Source organism: Fukomys damarensis, unplaced genomic scaffold, assembly GCF_012274545.1.
Source record: "Fukomys damarensis isolate Sample0158 unplaced genomic scaffold, DMR_v1.0_HiC HiC_scaffold_12, whole genome shotgun sequence".
In the NCBI taxonomy this organism is placed as follows: Eukaryota; Metazoa; Chordata; class Mammalia; order Rodentia; family Bathyergidae; genus Fukomys; species Fukomys damarensis.
This window is the reverse complement of record NW_022900924.1, coordinates 32147016-32161703: the sequence shown is the minus strand read 5'-3', so window position 1 is coordinate 32161703 and position 14688 is coordinate 32147016. Positions and strand designations below refer to the sequence as shown.

General features: G+C 36.9%; 1 protein-coding gene across 3 annotated transcripts in view; it reads left to right on the top strand.

Moving 5' to 3' along the window:
* Positions 1 to 532: 532 nt before the first annotated feature.
* The window catches only part of Slc2a2 (solute carrier family 2 member 2), a 28797-nt gene continuing 14641 nt past the window's right edge, over positions 533 to 14688 (top strand). The window contains exons 1-4 of one of the 3 annotated variants that reach the window (XM_010632398.1): positions 533 to 615; positions 3257 to 3349; positions 7183 to 7445; positions 12683 to 12807. In XM_010632398.1, coding sequence (XP_010630700.1) covers positions 601 to 615; positions 3257 to 3349; positions 7183 to 7445; positions 12683 to 12807 — 496 coding nt within the window. In that variant the 5' untranslated portion in view covers positions 533 to 600. Of the gene's footprint in view, positions 616 to 3256; positions 3350 to 5880; positions 5928 to 7182; positions 7446 to 12682; positions 12808 to 14688 lie in introns of those variants that run through there. The other 2 variants (XM_010632399.1, XM_010632401.1) reach the window with 2 other exon arrangements.

The window sequence follows — 14688 nt, the reverse complement described above, 5'->3', positions numbered from 1 at the left end:
ATGTTGAGAGTTAAACCCAAGCCCTTAATTCTGCAGAGCTCATTTAGGTAACCAGTCTAGTCCACAGCAGCCCCTGGCCACATCACCCAGCTCTAACGCACACATACCACACAGTACATGCTATCAGCAGAGCAGAGTGCGCGGCGCTTCCAATGCCTGCCTGTGTCATCCCACACTACCTGGTAGCCCAGCATATCTCAAAAGTCCAGCATATCTGCTACAAAAGAACTTCTGGAGTTCTCTTTTCACCTGTCCCCAGCTGCTGCTACACTTAACACATGCCTTAAAATGTGACAACCTCTGATTTGTAACTTACGCCTAGGGGACCTGCTCCCATTTTCTCTTCTGGAGGAAAAAAAGGTACTGGAGCCACAAGGCGCCGAGGCAAAGGATTTATTGGTTTGATTCTCATCAAAATTCAACCTCTGTCATTAAGATTAGACGTGGACTCTTAGTTTGAGCCCTACTCCTCCCCTCAACTTGCTCCTCCTCCTACAATGTATAACCAGGCAGAGCTGTGGACATAAAGGCAGGGACTGTCAGCCACATATTCCACACTCAGTACAGAACTTGGAATTAAGAGGACTCCCAATCCATAGAATGGCAGGAGATAAGGTAAATCAGCATCAGGTTCATTTTAAATCTGGCTTTGAAAAAAATTACAGGGGAATTTGTTCACATTATTGAGTTTTTGGGGATACTGGATATAGTTACCACAAAACAAGCTATTTCTTTCTACTTGGCCAATTGATTATTCATTTAGTTGCTAAAGAAAAAAAACCTTCTTATTCAATAATTGGAGTTTAAGGATGTTTGCTCTCTTTTCTATGCTCTGTTTTCTGACTTTTTTCCAAGTGATTCTATATAACCACATGGAAGAAATGTGCCTCCTTCCCTAAAAAAGGGCAGATTATTTTGAAGTTAATCATGAAAACTGATTTAGAATCTTGAGAAATGCTGGTGCATGAAAGGCAAGAGAAGTAGAGGCAATATTCTTAAAAAAAAAAAGAATGCAACAAGTGATCTTAGATCACAGAATAAAGAAGACAACAGTTATAAGGCACAATATGGGGATAGATAGGAAATACTGAATATGAGCTATATCTTAGTTAACATTAGCATATCAATATCACATTCTTGGATATGATAATATATTACACCCATGTAGGGAGATATCTTTGTTCTTAGTGAGTTCATGCTGAAATATTTAAGAGTGAGGTGATATAAATATCTGAAGCTTATTTTTAAATGTTTCAGCCAGAACAATACACACACAGTGAGAGTTAAATGCAGTGGATGTTAACCTTTTGTGAATATAGGTGAAGGCTGTGGAGGATTGACTACACTATTGTTTCAACTTGAAAAAATGAAGGAATCAGACAAACACTTATTGCTATCTAACCCTCCTTTTAACTTGCAAATTCTATGGCTTGAAAAGCCCTTGGCCATTTCCAATTTGGGTGCAAGATTGTCACTGGCTTGGCTTCCTAAACCATGTTGTTTAGAGGAAGTGCATAAACTATTTTCCCTAGTCAATTGGTAGTTGCTAAAAAAATTGCTTTTATTCAATAGTGAGGGGTTAAGACCATCAGCTCAATACTTTTCAATATAAAGCCTTAAAATAATATAACACTTTTGTTCCCTTAGAAGTTTTCCCTAACAAAAATCACCCACCCTGGTACACAATAATACAAATTGATAAGTATATGCTCATGTTAAAGTAGGTCCTTTAAATTCTGACATGGTAGAACACACTCTGCTGATCATCAGTTCATGTCAGTAAGCAACATGGTTTGTAACATGAGCTGTGGAATCAGCATGCTCAGATCTATGCTCTAGCAGTGCTTCTTACTGCTGTGACACTTGGTAATGTTATTCTTCTGAGCTTTGGGTTTTCTACATTAAAATATAATAAGAACATATTGAAATACAATATCAGTTATTTAGGTATTTTAGCACTTTGGAGCTTGAAAGTAAATCAGGTAAGATCAGAGAAATTTCTGTGACACTTTAATGTTAATAGATATATAATGTGTATTACTAGCACATCATGATTTTATGGATACTGATGTCCAGGATAAAGCTGAAGTAGAACTTTAAAGATAATACAAAGATGAACACTAATAACTAGAGAGATAGACAGAGATGGTATATACACTTGGCAAACATAACAGAAGGTACTGCAAGAGGGAAGGCAATGTGCTTAGCAGGGAGCCTGGCATAGGATGCCCAAGCTTCATTTACAGCTACTTAAATTCCCTTAGGAATTTAGAAATTAGGTTGTAGAACTTTTCTGGAGAAACAAAGAATCACCTAATAATAGAACCTAGAAATATTTGAGAGCCTATATAAAAAGCAATGTTTTTCAGTTTTTTGAAAAAAGCAGTGGATGTTAACCACTTGTGGTTAAAAGGAATAGGAGGACATTCACAGAAAGTGAGGTCAAGAGACCTCAGGTGTTACTCTGGATATGTACAGAACTCAGACGAGGGACTTAGCCTATGGAACCTCAATTTTTTTAATTGAAAAAATGAAGAAATCAGACAAACACTCATTGCTATCTAAGCTTTCTTTTAACTTGCAAATTCTATGGCTTGAAAAGCCCCTGGCCATTTCCATTTTGGGTGCAAGATTGTCACTGGCTTGGCTTCCTAAACCATGTGTTTAGAGGAAGTGCATAAACTATTTTCCCTAGTCAATGTGTAGTTGCTAAAAAATTTGCTTTTATTCAATAGTGAGGGGTTAAGACCATCAGCTTAGAGACCCATAATTTGTTACAGCGGCCTCAGTTCATCAACTTAATTCTTTCCTCCAATCTGGTCACAAACCAAATTGGATGAGAACTGAGTCAAATTTCCCCATAAGGTCAACAATGAACCTAACCATTGAATTTGATTCGGTTCTTGTCCAATTTGATTTGTGACCAGAATAGTGGAAAGAATTAAGTTCACCAACAGAGGTACTGCTGTACTTCTGCAGTGTTAGGCTTGCCCCTTAATCCTCTCTGCACCTGGTTTCTTCCGCTGTAAAATGGGGGTAATTTCATGTGCTGTGGAGTATGGTTGTGAAGAAAATAATCAATGACTTTAACAATCTTAGAACAACACCTACCCAGCACAGCACAGAGCATATCGTGAAAGGTCATCAAGAGGAAAGAACCAGACCATGGAGCCTGTAAAAGTTCACAGTGCAGGATGGTGGGATGGTGGTAGCCAGAACTGTTTGGTGTATCCCAGCTGTATGTTTCAACCCACAGATCACTGGAACCTTGGCTTTTACTGTCTTCACTGCTGTACTGAGTTCTTTCCAGTTTGGATACGACATTGGTGTGATCAATGCACCTCAACAGGCAAGTGAAACATGAATATGTGTAAGCTCTTTCTGGGCCAAGTTCTGTCGTGAAGATAAAGTGTGTCCACGTGGGGGACATAGGGTAATCCTGGCCTGCCAAGTACAATGCACGTGGTTCCAAAGCTGATAACTTGGCCTTGACTCCTCAGGTAGCAGCCCACAGGGGGAAAAAGAAGCAATAAATAATGCTTGATCTCTGACTCTGCTGTTGCCTGAGCTCACAGAAAACTCTAACTGGAATATCACATGCCCAGAGAGTTTATTGCACCATTCATTCAGAGCTCTCACTTGTGCATAAATGAAAAATGCCAGAGAAGAAGAGAAAACTATAGAATGATATGTTTGATTCTGTGTATGTTCACTGAGCCCTCCTTATTTGCATCGGATACTTCAATATATGCTCTTCTGAGCCAGATCCTCAAAATCGTATTATACCCATTCCCAGACCAGATCATAACCTTTAGGTTCCACACATTTCCAGGTCAGATCATAAACTTTAGGAGCCCTAATTCTAAAAAGGTGATCGTCCCTCACTCTATGCCAGACTTCCATAAGGCATTCAATATAAAGTAATATAAAACTTCAATGATAGTTAAGAGGTCTGACAGAGTTTGGATTTTCTTCATGATTGTATTTGAATTGTTGGGTTTTTAAAATATCAATTTCTAGAATTTTTCTCATTTATTTTGTATATCTGTGCTCTGTTATCTAGTGAATACTGAGGAGAGAGATTTCATCATTCTCACTCCCATAGGCTCTAAGTAGGGAAAACACGGCTTCAGCCCCCTTGCACTAATTCAGACTTGTGCATAGTGTCAAACATGATGGTTGACATAGGAAAGTACTCACTAAATGATGAAGAGAAAGAGAAAAATGGAGTTTGGGGAGGCTGGGAAATGGGTGGCATAAGGTGAAGGTAAAAGCCTTGGTTGGTGCTTCTGTGCTTTATCATGTTTCATGTGCTTCTTTTATAGCTCTAAGCTAAAAGGAAATTATAGGATATTGCAGAGTGTAAATGGATGAAATATGTGCTGGTCACAGTCCATTACCTGAAAAGGGCTGCTCCTTGGCCCTTGGGCCAAAAGATGTGCTTTCATTAGATACCACACATCATGAGTGTGGCAGGCCTCTCTGTGGCTAAGACAAAGAAAACTATGTTGGGAGTCAAGAGACCATGGTCATATCTTCTTCTGTGGGTGGTGATCACACAGGCCAATTTAGCAGGCTTCTTAAAATTCAGTTCAATGTCACCATGACTTGGCATTGGTAGAATTCTTTCTTTTTTTTCTCTCTTTCTCTCTCTCACTGAGTTCATTCATACATTTTAGATATACAGTACAATTACATTTATCATTGGGATCTTGTACCTTTACATGATATGTCTTGGTTCTCATTCTCCCCTTACTCCTGCCCTCCCTTCACCCCTCCCCCCTTCCCTATTTATAAATACTTTATTTCCATTTTCTCATTTTTTTTTCTTTTCCCTTCTTTCCTTTCCCCTACCCTTCCCACTTCCTACACCTTTATCCCTTTTCTTTCTATTTCACATTGTCAATTATACCATTAGAATCTTATGTACAATTATAGTTTTTCACACCAGAGAAACTATTTGGTATTTACACATGTGACTTATTTATCACTTAAGAATATATTCTTGGGCGGGGGATTTGTCTCAGTGGTGCTACTGCCTGCCTCACCAGGGCAAGGTCCCAAGTTCGATCTCTGCTACCAAAAAAAAACAAAAAAGAGTTTATCCTCAATATGTATCCATTTTCCTATGAATGATTCTAATTTCTCATTCTTTATGGCTAAATAGTATTCCATTTTATAGAAAAATCACATCTTCTTTATCCAATCTCCAACTGATGGGCAAATGGGCTGTTTCCAAGTTTTAGCTATTACAAACTGTGTTTCTATAAACATGGGTGTGCATATATCACTGTGGTATGATTCTTTTATTTCTTTTGCAAAGATACCCCGCAGAGGTTCCATTTGACCCAGCCATCCCTCTGCTAGGCAGAATTCCTTCTACTGAAAGAATTCTACTAGAATTCTATGGAAGACCTTTTCATATCCTTGTTTATACTATTCTCTCCATTCTTAGAGAGAAAGTAGGCTAGTTTCCCCTCCTTTGATTCAAGTCCCTGATTCATATTCTCTCTCTCCCTCTCCCCCTCTCCCCTCTCCTCCCGCTCTCTCTCTCTGTCTCTCTCTCTCCTCTTCTTTCCTCCCTCACTCCCTCCCTTTCTTCTCTCTCCTCCCTCCAGGTTACTATTCCCTCCACAGCCCCTTTCCTCTGGGTTTAAACACCTGGTTAAACACCATTAAATAAAAATATCCATTCAGGCCTCTTATTTTATTATTAGCTGAAAAACATGTGCAGTTATTTTAAGGTATTTTAAAAACAGACCATTTTATGATTATGAAAACATAGATGCTTACTACAGAAAAATATAAGAAAAAAACTACCCCTAAGTGCTGTATGCCATACAGAAAACTACTAACAACATTTTGAACATTTCTTTCCAGCCTTGTTTCCTACGTATGTTATCTATTTTGGGCAGCCATCTAACGAGGCAAGTGTCTTGATCAGATCTGTTTTATGAAAGGATGTCGATGTCGATTCTCCCCCCTCACTCAGCTAGTTTTACTGAATAGGGTTTTGCTCTTCACTGGTAACCGAGAGCAGATGCAATCTTGGTCCTTGCCAGAGAAGACTGTCCAACTCACTGAGGCTGAACAGTGATCAAATCACTGTGATCAAATCATGGCCGGAGGACGTGCTTCTAGCTGACATATTGGCCTCTACTGAAGCACATTATAAAATGTGACTCAGTGAGACTGAATTCTAAATATTGTTCCTTCTATGACACACTAAATTCTATGGCAGTAATGGGGAACCTGTTAGAGCTTGCAATGATAACAGCAGCCTGGGGCAGCCCATGTGCCTACGGTTTGCCACCACTGCTCTATGAGGACCTATGGAGTGACCTTCCTTTCACATCTTCTCAGGATCTTCAGAGTTGTTTTTATCTTTGGAATTCATCAATTATATTCCTGATTATTTTCCTCTCGTTGTCCTGGCTGCCAGGAACTTTAGCACTGAATCTATAGCTTACTACTACAAAGATAATACACCTAGTGTTTGAATTTTGGGTAGTATTAACTTTATTTTTTACCCTCATCTTGTCTTCCTCAGTCTCTTATGCTTTCATTAGAATATTTCAATTTATTTAAATCCTATTGTGCAGAAGTAATACTGATATAAAAACATATCTTTTTAACCAGAAGAATATTCTCAATTTGACTATTTGCCAGCAATTAAAACCTTAAAACTTTTTTCTTTTTCTTTTTTTTTTTTTTTTTTTTTGTACCGGGGATTGAACTCGGGTCCTTGCGCTTGCAAGGCAGGCCACCTAAAAACCTTAAAACTTTTAAACAAAAACTCAGATTTCTGAATTCTATTCAAATATTAAAGGTCATACAACACCAGTTTTACCTCTGCAGTTTCTTCCTTAAGGTGGGACAACTGCTACCCCACCACAAGCTAACCACTCCCAATTATGTCCCTAGGGTACAGATTGTATTTCACCACTGTGGTCATGGAGATACTCCATGTCTATTTCACTTAACCTTCCTTGCCTGGTTCCTGCTAACACTGGATTTGTGATCATTGCATATGGTCAACTATAAATCTATCCATGTTGTAGGACCATAACACACTAGTTGGGGTGGTCCTCTTTAAACACCTAACAAATATTTTAAAGGAAAATCAAAACTATATAGAATGTTTGAATAGTGGGCTTATTTTTCTTTATTTTATTTCTGTAGGTAATAATATCTCATTATAGACATGCTTTGGGTGTTCCACTAGATGACCGAAAGGCTACCGACGACTATGTTTTCAACACTACAGATGCATTGCCCATCTCCCTGCACCCAGGAACCCCAACACCAGTCCCTTGGCCTGAGGAAGAGACTGTGACATCTACTGGCTTAATCACCATGCTCTGGTCCTTGTCTGTGTCCACCTTTGCAGTGGGTGGAATGATTGCATCTTTCTTTGGTGGGTGGCTTGGGGACAAACTTGGAAGGTAGGTGTATTTCATAAATAATCATAAACATAGAAACTTTAGTATTTTGGTGTTGTTAGAATTTGTTTAGAACAATACTGTTTCCTTTTGTGTAACAGTTTTAAAATTGTTTTTCAACTTATAACCCAATCAGGCAGGTCAGTATTAGACCAAATCAGTGGAAAATGCTGTTGCAATAATCTAGTTAACTGTTAGCATTTTCAGAAAAGTGAATTTGGTGTAGATTTCTAGATAATCACTGCAATCCTCACAATTTGGAAGTTATCAGATATACGAAGATACCACTACACAAATGGTTAACTCAGGGACTCAGCAGAAGAACCTAGTTTGGAATTTTTAACCTGGAAATCTACCATTTTTTTTTTTTTGATCAAATGACACCATTCTCAGGCAACCAGTGTTTCATTTTTTAGATGAAAATTTGGCATTTGGACCAGTCAAGTCCCAAGGTCAAGTCAGTATTGCCAACTACTAGTAGCCCCATATTCTTGGAATAGGTTTTTTTTGTTTTCTTGTTTTTTGGGTTTGTGTGTGTGTGGGTGTGTGTGTGTGTGTGTGTGTGTGTGTGTGTGTGTGTGTGTGTGTGTGTGTGTGTTCTGGGAATTGAACTCGGGACCTTGCACTTGTTAGGAGGAGGTGGAACCACTGAGCTAAATCCCCAGCTGGAATAGGGTTGCTATCTACTGTTGCTACTGCTACCTCAAAGCCTCAGCTCAAGATAAAGCAAGATGAAACATTCCTAAAAGTTCTCAGAATGGTGTGATTTGACAAAACAAATAGTAGATTTCCAGGTTAAAAATTCCAACCTAGGTTCTCCTGCTGAGTCCCTGAGTTAACCATTTCTTCAGTAGTTTCTTAGTATATTTTATAACTTCCAAATTCAAGGATCATAGTGATTATCTGGTTTCTACTAGAAGTTCTATAGATTAAAAACATTGGTGGTGCTCTTCTACCATGTTCTTAGTTATGTAACATACTAAAGTTGGGTGGATTCTTCCCCTATATAGGGAAGGAATAAAATCAGAAAATCAAATAATTATTTATTTACATTTATTTTGTTTTCTGAGCCCAAATTTTTTGTATTACCTTTTTTTTTCTTTTCTCATTGAGTTCATTGGTACTTTTTAGGTATATAGAACAGTTAAATTCATCATTGGGATCTTGTATCTTTACATGACAGGCCTTGGTTCTCATTTTTTCCCCATACCCCTGCCCTCCCTTCACTTCCTCCTCCCTTCCCCATTAGCAAAAACTTTGTTTCAATTTTTTCATTTTCTCATATTTTTTCTTTTCCCTTAATTCCTTTCCCATACCCTTCCCACTTCCCCTACACCTTTAGCCCTTTTCTTCCTATGTATTACCTTTTAGTTTCACGATAAAAATAATACCTACTTAGGTATTACAAAATCTTTTAAAGGTATAAAGAACAATATAAATAACTAACTTAATAGCTCTGGATTCTAATTCATTTAGTTTTTTCCAATTCCTATTATAAATTGTACTTTTTAGCTGTATAGTTATTCTGATTCTGATAATTTCTTCTTTACTGGAACTTTATACAATAAGACTATAAAAAGTTCCTGTAACTAAAGAGTATGTGGCAATCCAAATTTTATTCTTACTATTTGAAAAAGAGTTTGCTTCATGATAAAAGATAGAGGTTGTTTTTTATATATTTTTATCAATGTACTGGTGTTTGGTTAAAATATGAATCAGAATATGTAAAACTCAACATGAACTTTCATTGTTTAAAAAATGTAATAATCATTTCAAGTTCACCAAGTTGGTATAAATGAAGATATCCTAGATTATTTCTAAAGTAAATCAAACAGGATTCAATTTTAAAATATGAACAAATCAATTTTTAGCAGCTATTTCCCATCCTTGAAGAAAATCTCAAACCTTTGTCCCTCTTTGAGAGATGAGATTCTGACAGATATAGTGACCCAGCATAAAACATTAAATTAGTGTCCTAGAAATGAAGGCAGTTTGCATATTCTCTGGAGTCTTAGGATTTAGCATCAACAATGGTTGTTCCTAAAATAATGTCAAGTGACCATTTGTTAAATGGTCTATTATAAAGGAAAGTGAAGTTTCTTTCAGCTCTCAATTGAAAATTATCTTCTTTGAAAAACAATAGTAAAAAAAAATTAAAAACAAGGCAAAAGAGTTCAATGTGTCCCATAAAACTTTTTCTAGGGAAAATCACTGAGAAATGACATGATTATTCTTATTGCCAGAATCATATCTGCATTAGTTAAAACTAAATAAAAATGTGTTCCTTCCATCATTCTTTTAAAAAAATTTGTCTTTACAGTGAGTAACAGTCAACAGAGGTCTGTGACCAGTTTTGTGGATTTGTGTTTGGAAGTTCAGATTTTCCCAAGGCTGTCTACTTAAATTCAATTCCAAGATTACAATGAGGAAAACCATAGGCTGTGCAAGTCATACTACCATGAGTCAAGGAAAGTTGACATAGGAACTCTACTGATAGGGCTGAGGGTACCGCTTAGTGGTAAAATGCTTGCCTAACATGTGCAAAGCCCAGAGTTCAATCCCCAATACCACAAAAATAGAAGAATGAGGAGGAACTTATTAAAATGGAGCATTAATAACCTTTAGTTTCACCGGAGACATTACTCAGCCTATCACATGGGTGTTGGGCACACAATGTGTGAAAACGAGCATGTTACTTGGACTCTCTAAGATATTTTCCTGCCACCTGAAATGTGGGAAAAATACAATGCCTACTTTATCACATTATTGTGATGATTAAAAGGAAAGAATATGAAGAATTTTTGCACAATCCCTGCCACATAGTAAGAAAGCAGCAAATGTAGCCCTGTTCTGGTGATGGTGATGATGACAACAATAATGATGAAGCCTATGCTGAGATATGGGAAAATTTAAAGAAATAGAAATAAGTTTCTTCTTCCTGATTCAACTATTTCATATATTTAATTTTTGGCCATTTCTCATATCTGAGCTGAAATTTGAAACCCTTTAAGTTGTATAAAGTGTTCCAGCAAATATTGTTTGGAATGAGGAAGAGAGACAATTGATCACCAAAAATCCTTTCAGGATTATACTTTTTGTCTTTCCCCCTCCTGATAGAATAGACTAATATCTAGCTGATAATAACTTCTTAGGGTAAATTAATGATTTGAATGCTCTCTGTTCTTGTAAAGAGAAAAGGCATTTCACACAGCAGTCTGCAGAAAAGCACCCATGAACTGTCTGAACACTACAGCTCAGGGGCTAGCCAGGTCTATTCACTGTTCCACCTTAATATAGCTAATAATTTCCTTACATTAGTTTACCATTGCTGCTGTGACAAATTACCACCGGTTTGGAGACTTAAAACACAAATGAATTTTCCCATAGGTTTTAAGTCTAAAGTCAGTTTCATTTAGCTAACGTCAAGATCTCAGCACACTTGGTTCCTTTAGGGATCTCTGATGGGAGAACTATTTCCTTACCCTTTTCCAGTCTGTACTGGCCTCCGCTAAGGTGGCCTGGGGCCCCTTCCTCCATCTTTGAAGTGCATCACTCCAATCTCCATGTGTCATCTCATTGCCTTCTCCTTTCTTGCTTTCCTCCTACAAGGACATCTTTGAAACACCATTGGTTCACCTGGATAATTCAAACACTCTCCCTTCCACAAAATCCCTAATTTAGTCACATTTGCAAAACCTCCTTTGCTATAAAAGGTAGTATTTTCAGACTCTAAAAATAGACTTGCACTGAGGAGATATTACTCAGCCTATTGTATGGCTGTTAGACAATCATTGCCATATAAAATTGTTTCATTTTACAAAATGTTTGGTGTTAAAGATACTTTCTTAAAAACCCACCTATTAGATTTTGAAATATTAGAATACAAATTTCCTTTCGGCACATTTTTATCCTGTCCACTCAGATTCTTTTATTGGCCTTATCATCTACTTAATTTTTTTCCTCATTGAGTTTATTGGTACATTTTAGGTATACAGTACAGTTACATTCATTACTGGGATCTTGTACCTTTACATGCCAGGTCTTGCTTCTCATCTTTTCCCCTTGTCTCCGTCCTCCCTTCACCTCTTCTCCCCTCCCCCTTTACAAACACTTCATTTCCATGTATTCATTTTCTTGTATTTTTTTCTTTTCCCTTAGTAGCTTTACCTTACCCTTCCCACTTTCCATACACCTTTAGCCTCTTTCTTCCTATTTCACATTGTCCATTATATCATTAGGATCTTATGCAATATTTTTGTTTTTTGTTTTTTTGTTGGATTTTTTTTTTTTTTTTTGTACTGGGGATTCAACTTGGGTCCTTGCACTTGCAAGGCAGGCCACCGAACCACTGAGCTAAATCCCTGGCACAATATTATAGTTTATTCACACCAGAGAAACTATTCAGTTTTTTCACATGTGTGACTTAGGAGTACATCCTCAATATGTATCCATTTTCCCGTGAATGAATCTAATTTCTCATTCTTTATGGCTGAGTAATATTCCATTTTATAGAAAAACCACATCTTCTTTATCCAGTTTCCAACTGAGGGGCAAATGGGCTGTTTCCAAGTTCTAGCTATTACAACTTAATTTTGAAGGTTTTTATCTAATGATTACTTTTGAAAATGATGTTTTTATTGCTATTATCAGCTTTATGTTTTACATTGGTTGACACTGACATTTACACTGGTTCTGGAAATATGGCATATGTATCTTATGAAAATAAGGATAATTATAACTATGACAAGCTTTCAAAAGTATGTTTCAATTTACTTCCAAAAATTATAGAAAAGAAATTTTGACTTTGAAGGTTTCCCTCCTATTCCATATCACTAAAAACTCTTACTATTAAAAAAGTTAAAGAAAAAAGAACAAGTTAGAGGTTACAACCACAGAACTGAATTAATATATCATCAGCTAATTATTTCCTAAATTTGTAGAAAACTTAATTAGCTACTGTTTGAAAAAGTATTAGAAGTGTTATTTTAAATCAAATTGGTCATCTCTATCAACATGTGGAGACCAGGTGTGTGAAGCCCAGATTTTTCCATCATAAATATTACTTTCTGCTAATACTTTGGTGTATGGAGTCAAAGTAACAATTTTGGTTCAAAATTCCTAAATTAGCTTTTACATCAAAATTAAAATAATTACCTTTAGGTAAAAACTTCAGCATGCTCTGAAAGCAAATTTTTTTATCAGGTTTTGATGCTGAAATCTTGATTTTTTTTAAATTTCAGAATCAAAGCCTTGTTCGCAGCAAACAGTCTCTCGCTAGTTGGAGCTCTCTTGATGGGGTGTGCAAAATTAGGACCATCTCATATTCTCATAATTGCAGGAAGAAGCATATCAGGACTGTACTGTGGTAAGACACACAAACACACCTTTGAAAAGTACTTTGTGGTAACATACATGATTATTTTTTAGCCCAGGGTGGTATCACAGAGATAAAGGTAATACCATAGTGTTTGTGAAGCCCTGAGTCAGGGTTTGAGATTAGAAAATGGGAATTGTAATCCAATGTATGGTCCTTTCCACTTTAATAACATCATTGCTAGTTATCCGACCTCAGGAAAATTATTTAGGTCTTATGTGCAAGTTCTTCATGTATGAAATGAAGAAGATAGTACCTGTCCTACCAGATGATTGTAAGAAAAATATAAAGAGGATAGAATCGGACATATACTAAGCTGCCAATAAATGCTAGCAGTTGTTATCACTCCTGGGTGCACTAGACAGTAAAAGATGGCAACACTCAGACCACATCACTTTGCCTACCTGTTTTCGTCCTTTTCTCTCAGATACAGCAAGACTGCAAAGCTGGACCAATCTCTTGTAGACCCTACTTTCTAGCCCTAACAGATTTCCGACTTAGCTGCATAATACATTAAAGCACTGGTGACCACAAGGAGAGGGACTCAGGCAGAAGCATCCAGTAGAGGAGTTCAGAATTGAGGATGCTCCCTCTGTGAACCCTATATCTGTATAAAGGGAATCACTACTTCTGGTAGACAGCTTTGCAAAATTTCAAGGCAACTAATTAGCAGAGGTCCAAACAAAAACAGAAGCATTCAATCTCTAAAACAAGTGGACAAATGTTTAACTTCTCATTCCATTCTCATGCCAGTGAATCCTTGGGTTCTGATGGTTCTGAGCTGATGTTGTAATCCATTCACAAATTGTAGTTGCCCTTCTAAGTACTAATATTCACTGGAATGAAGAAGGAATGATGAAAGTACAAATTTGTGTGTATAAAAGATTTCTAACACTTTCACTTGCACAAAAGATTTTAATTCCATGTGTCTTCAGTGATCAGTATAAGCCAAGGCCTAAAATACCCACATTAGTAACTTAATTAAATGTCTCTTTTCATTATTGTCAATGACAATTCAAAAAACTGAAGGTCATAATGGCTTTATTAAGGTGAAGAGTCAGCCAAGATGTTGAAAGAACTATGGACTCAGAGTGAATCAATTCTTGCACTATCTCTGCTTTGCCTTAGGCAATATTAATTACCTCTGAGCTTCAATTTCTTCTTGGGTTAAAAGCAAATAATAGCAGTGTGAAGAAGATCCAATCATGATCCTATTTTCTATTTTTTAAAAATTCCATTCTTTGAAAATTGAGAACAAATGCCATAAACATACTGTGAAATAACCTACAAGCATTCTAAAGTATTTTATACTCAACCATTTATTAAAATTAGGTGTGGCCCTATTCTTAGTATTAAGGTTGCCAGAAATATGGGAAATTTTAATTCAGGCTCATGTGACTCTAGACCTGTGAGTTTCTTTATATCATTGCAATTTTGAAGTACAGTACTATGTATTATAGGAGAATAGTACAATCTCAAAAGGGCCAAATGGGGTTTTCTTATTTAAACTCAACAGACCACATGTAAAAGTCACATATCCAATTCAAAAATGGATATCTGAAATGAACAGACATTTCTCATACAAAGAAGTAAAAGCAGCAAGTACATATATGAAAAATGTTCCACATCACTGGTCATTTGAGAGATGCAGATGAAAACAACACTGAGATTCCACCTCACCCCACAAAGAATGGCTGCTATCAAGAAATCAAATAACAAATGTTGGCGGGGTTGTGGGGAGAAAGGAACCCTTCTCCATTGTTGGTGGGAGGGCAGACTGGTGCAACCACTGTGGAAATCAATATGGAGATACCTCAAAGAGCTGGGACTAGAGGTTCCATTTGACCCAGCCATCCCTCTGTTGGGTATCTT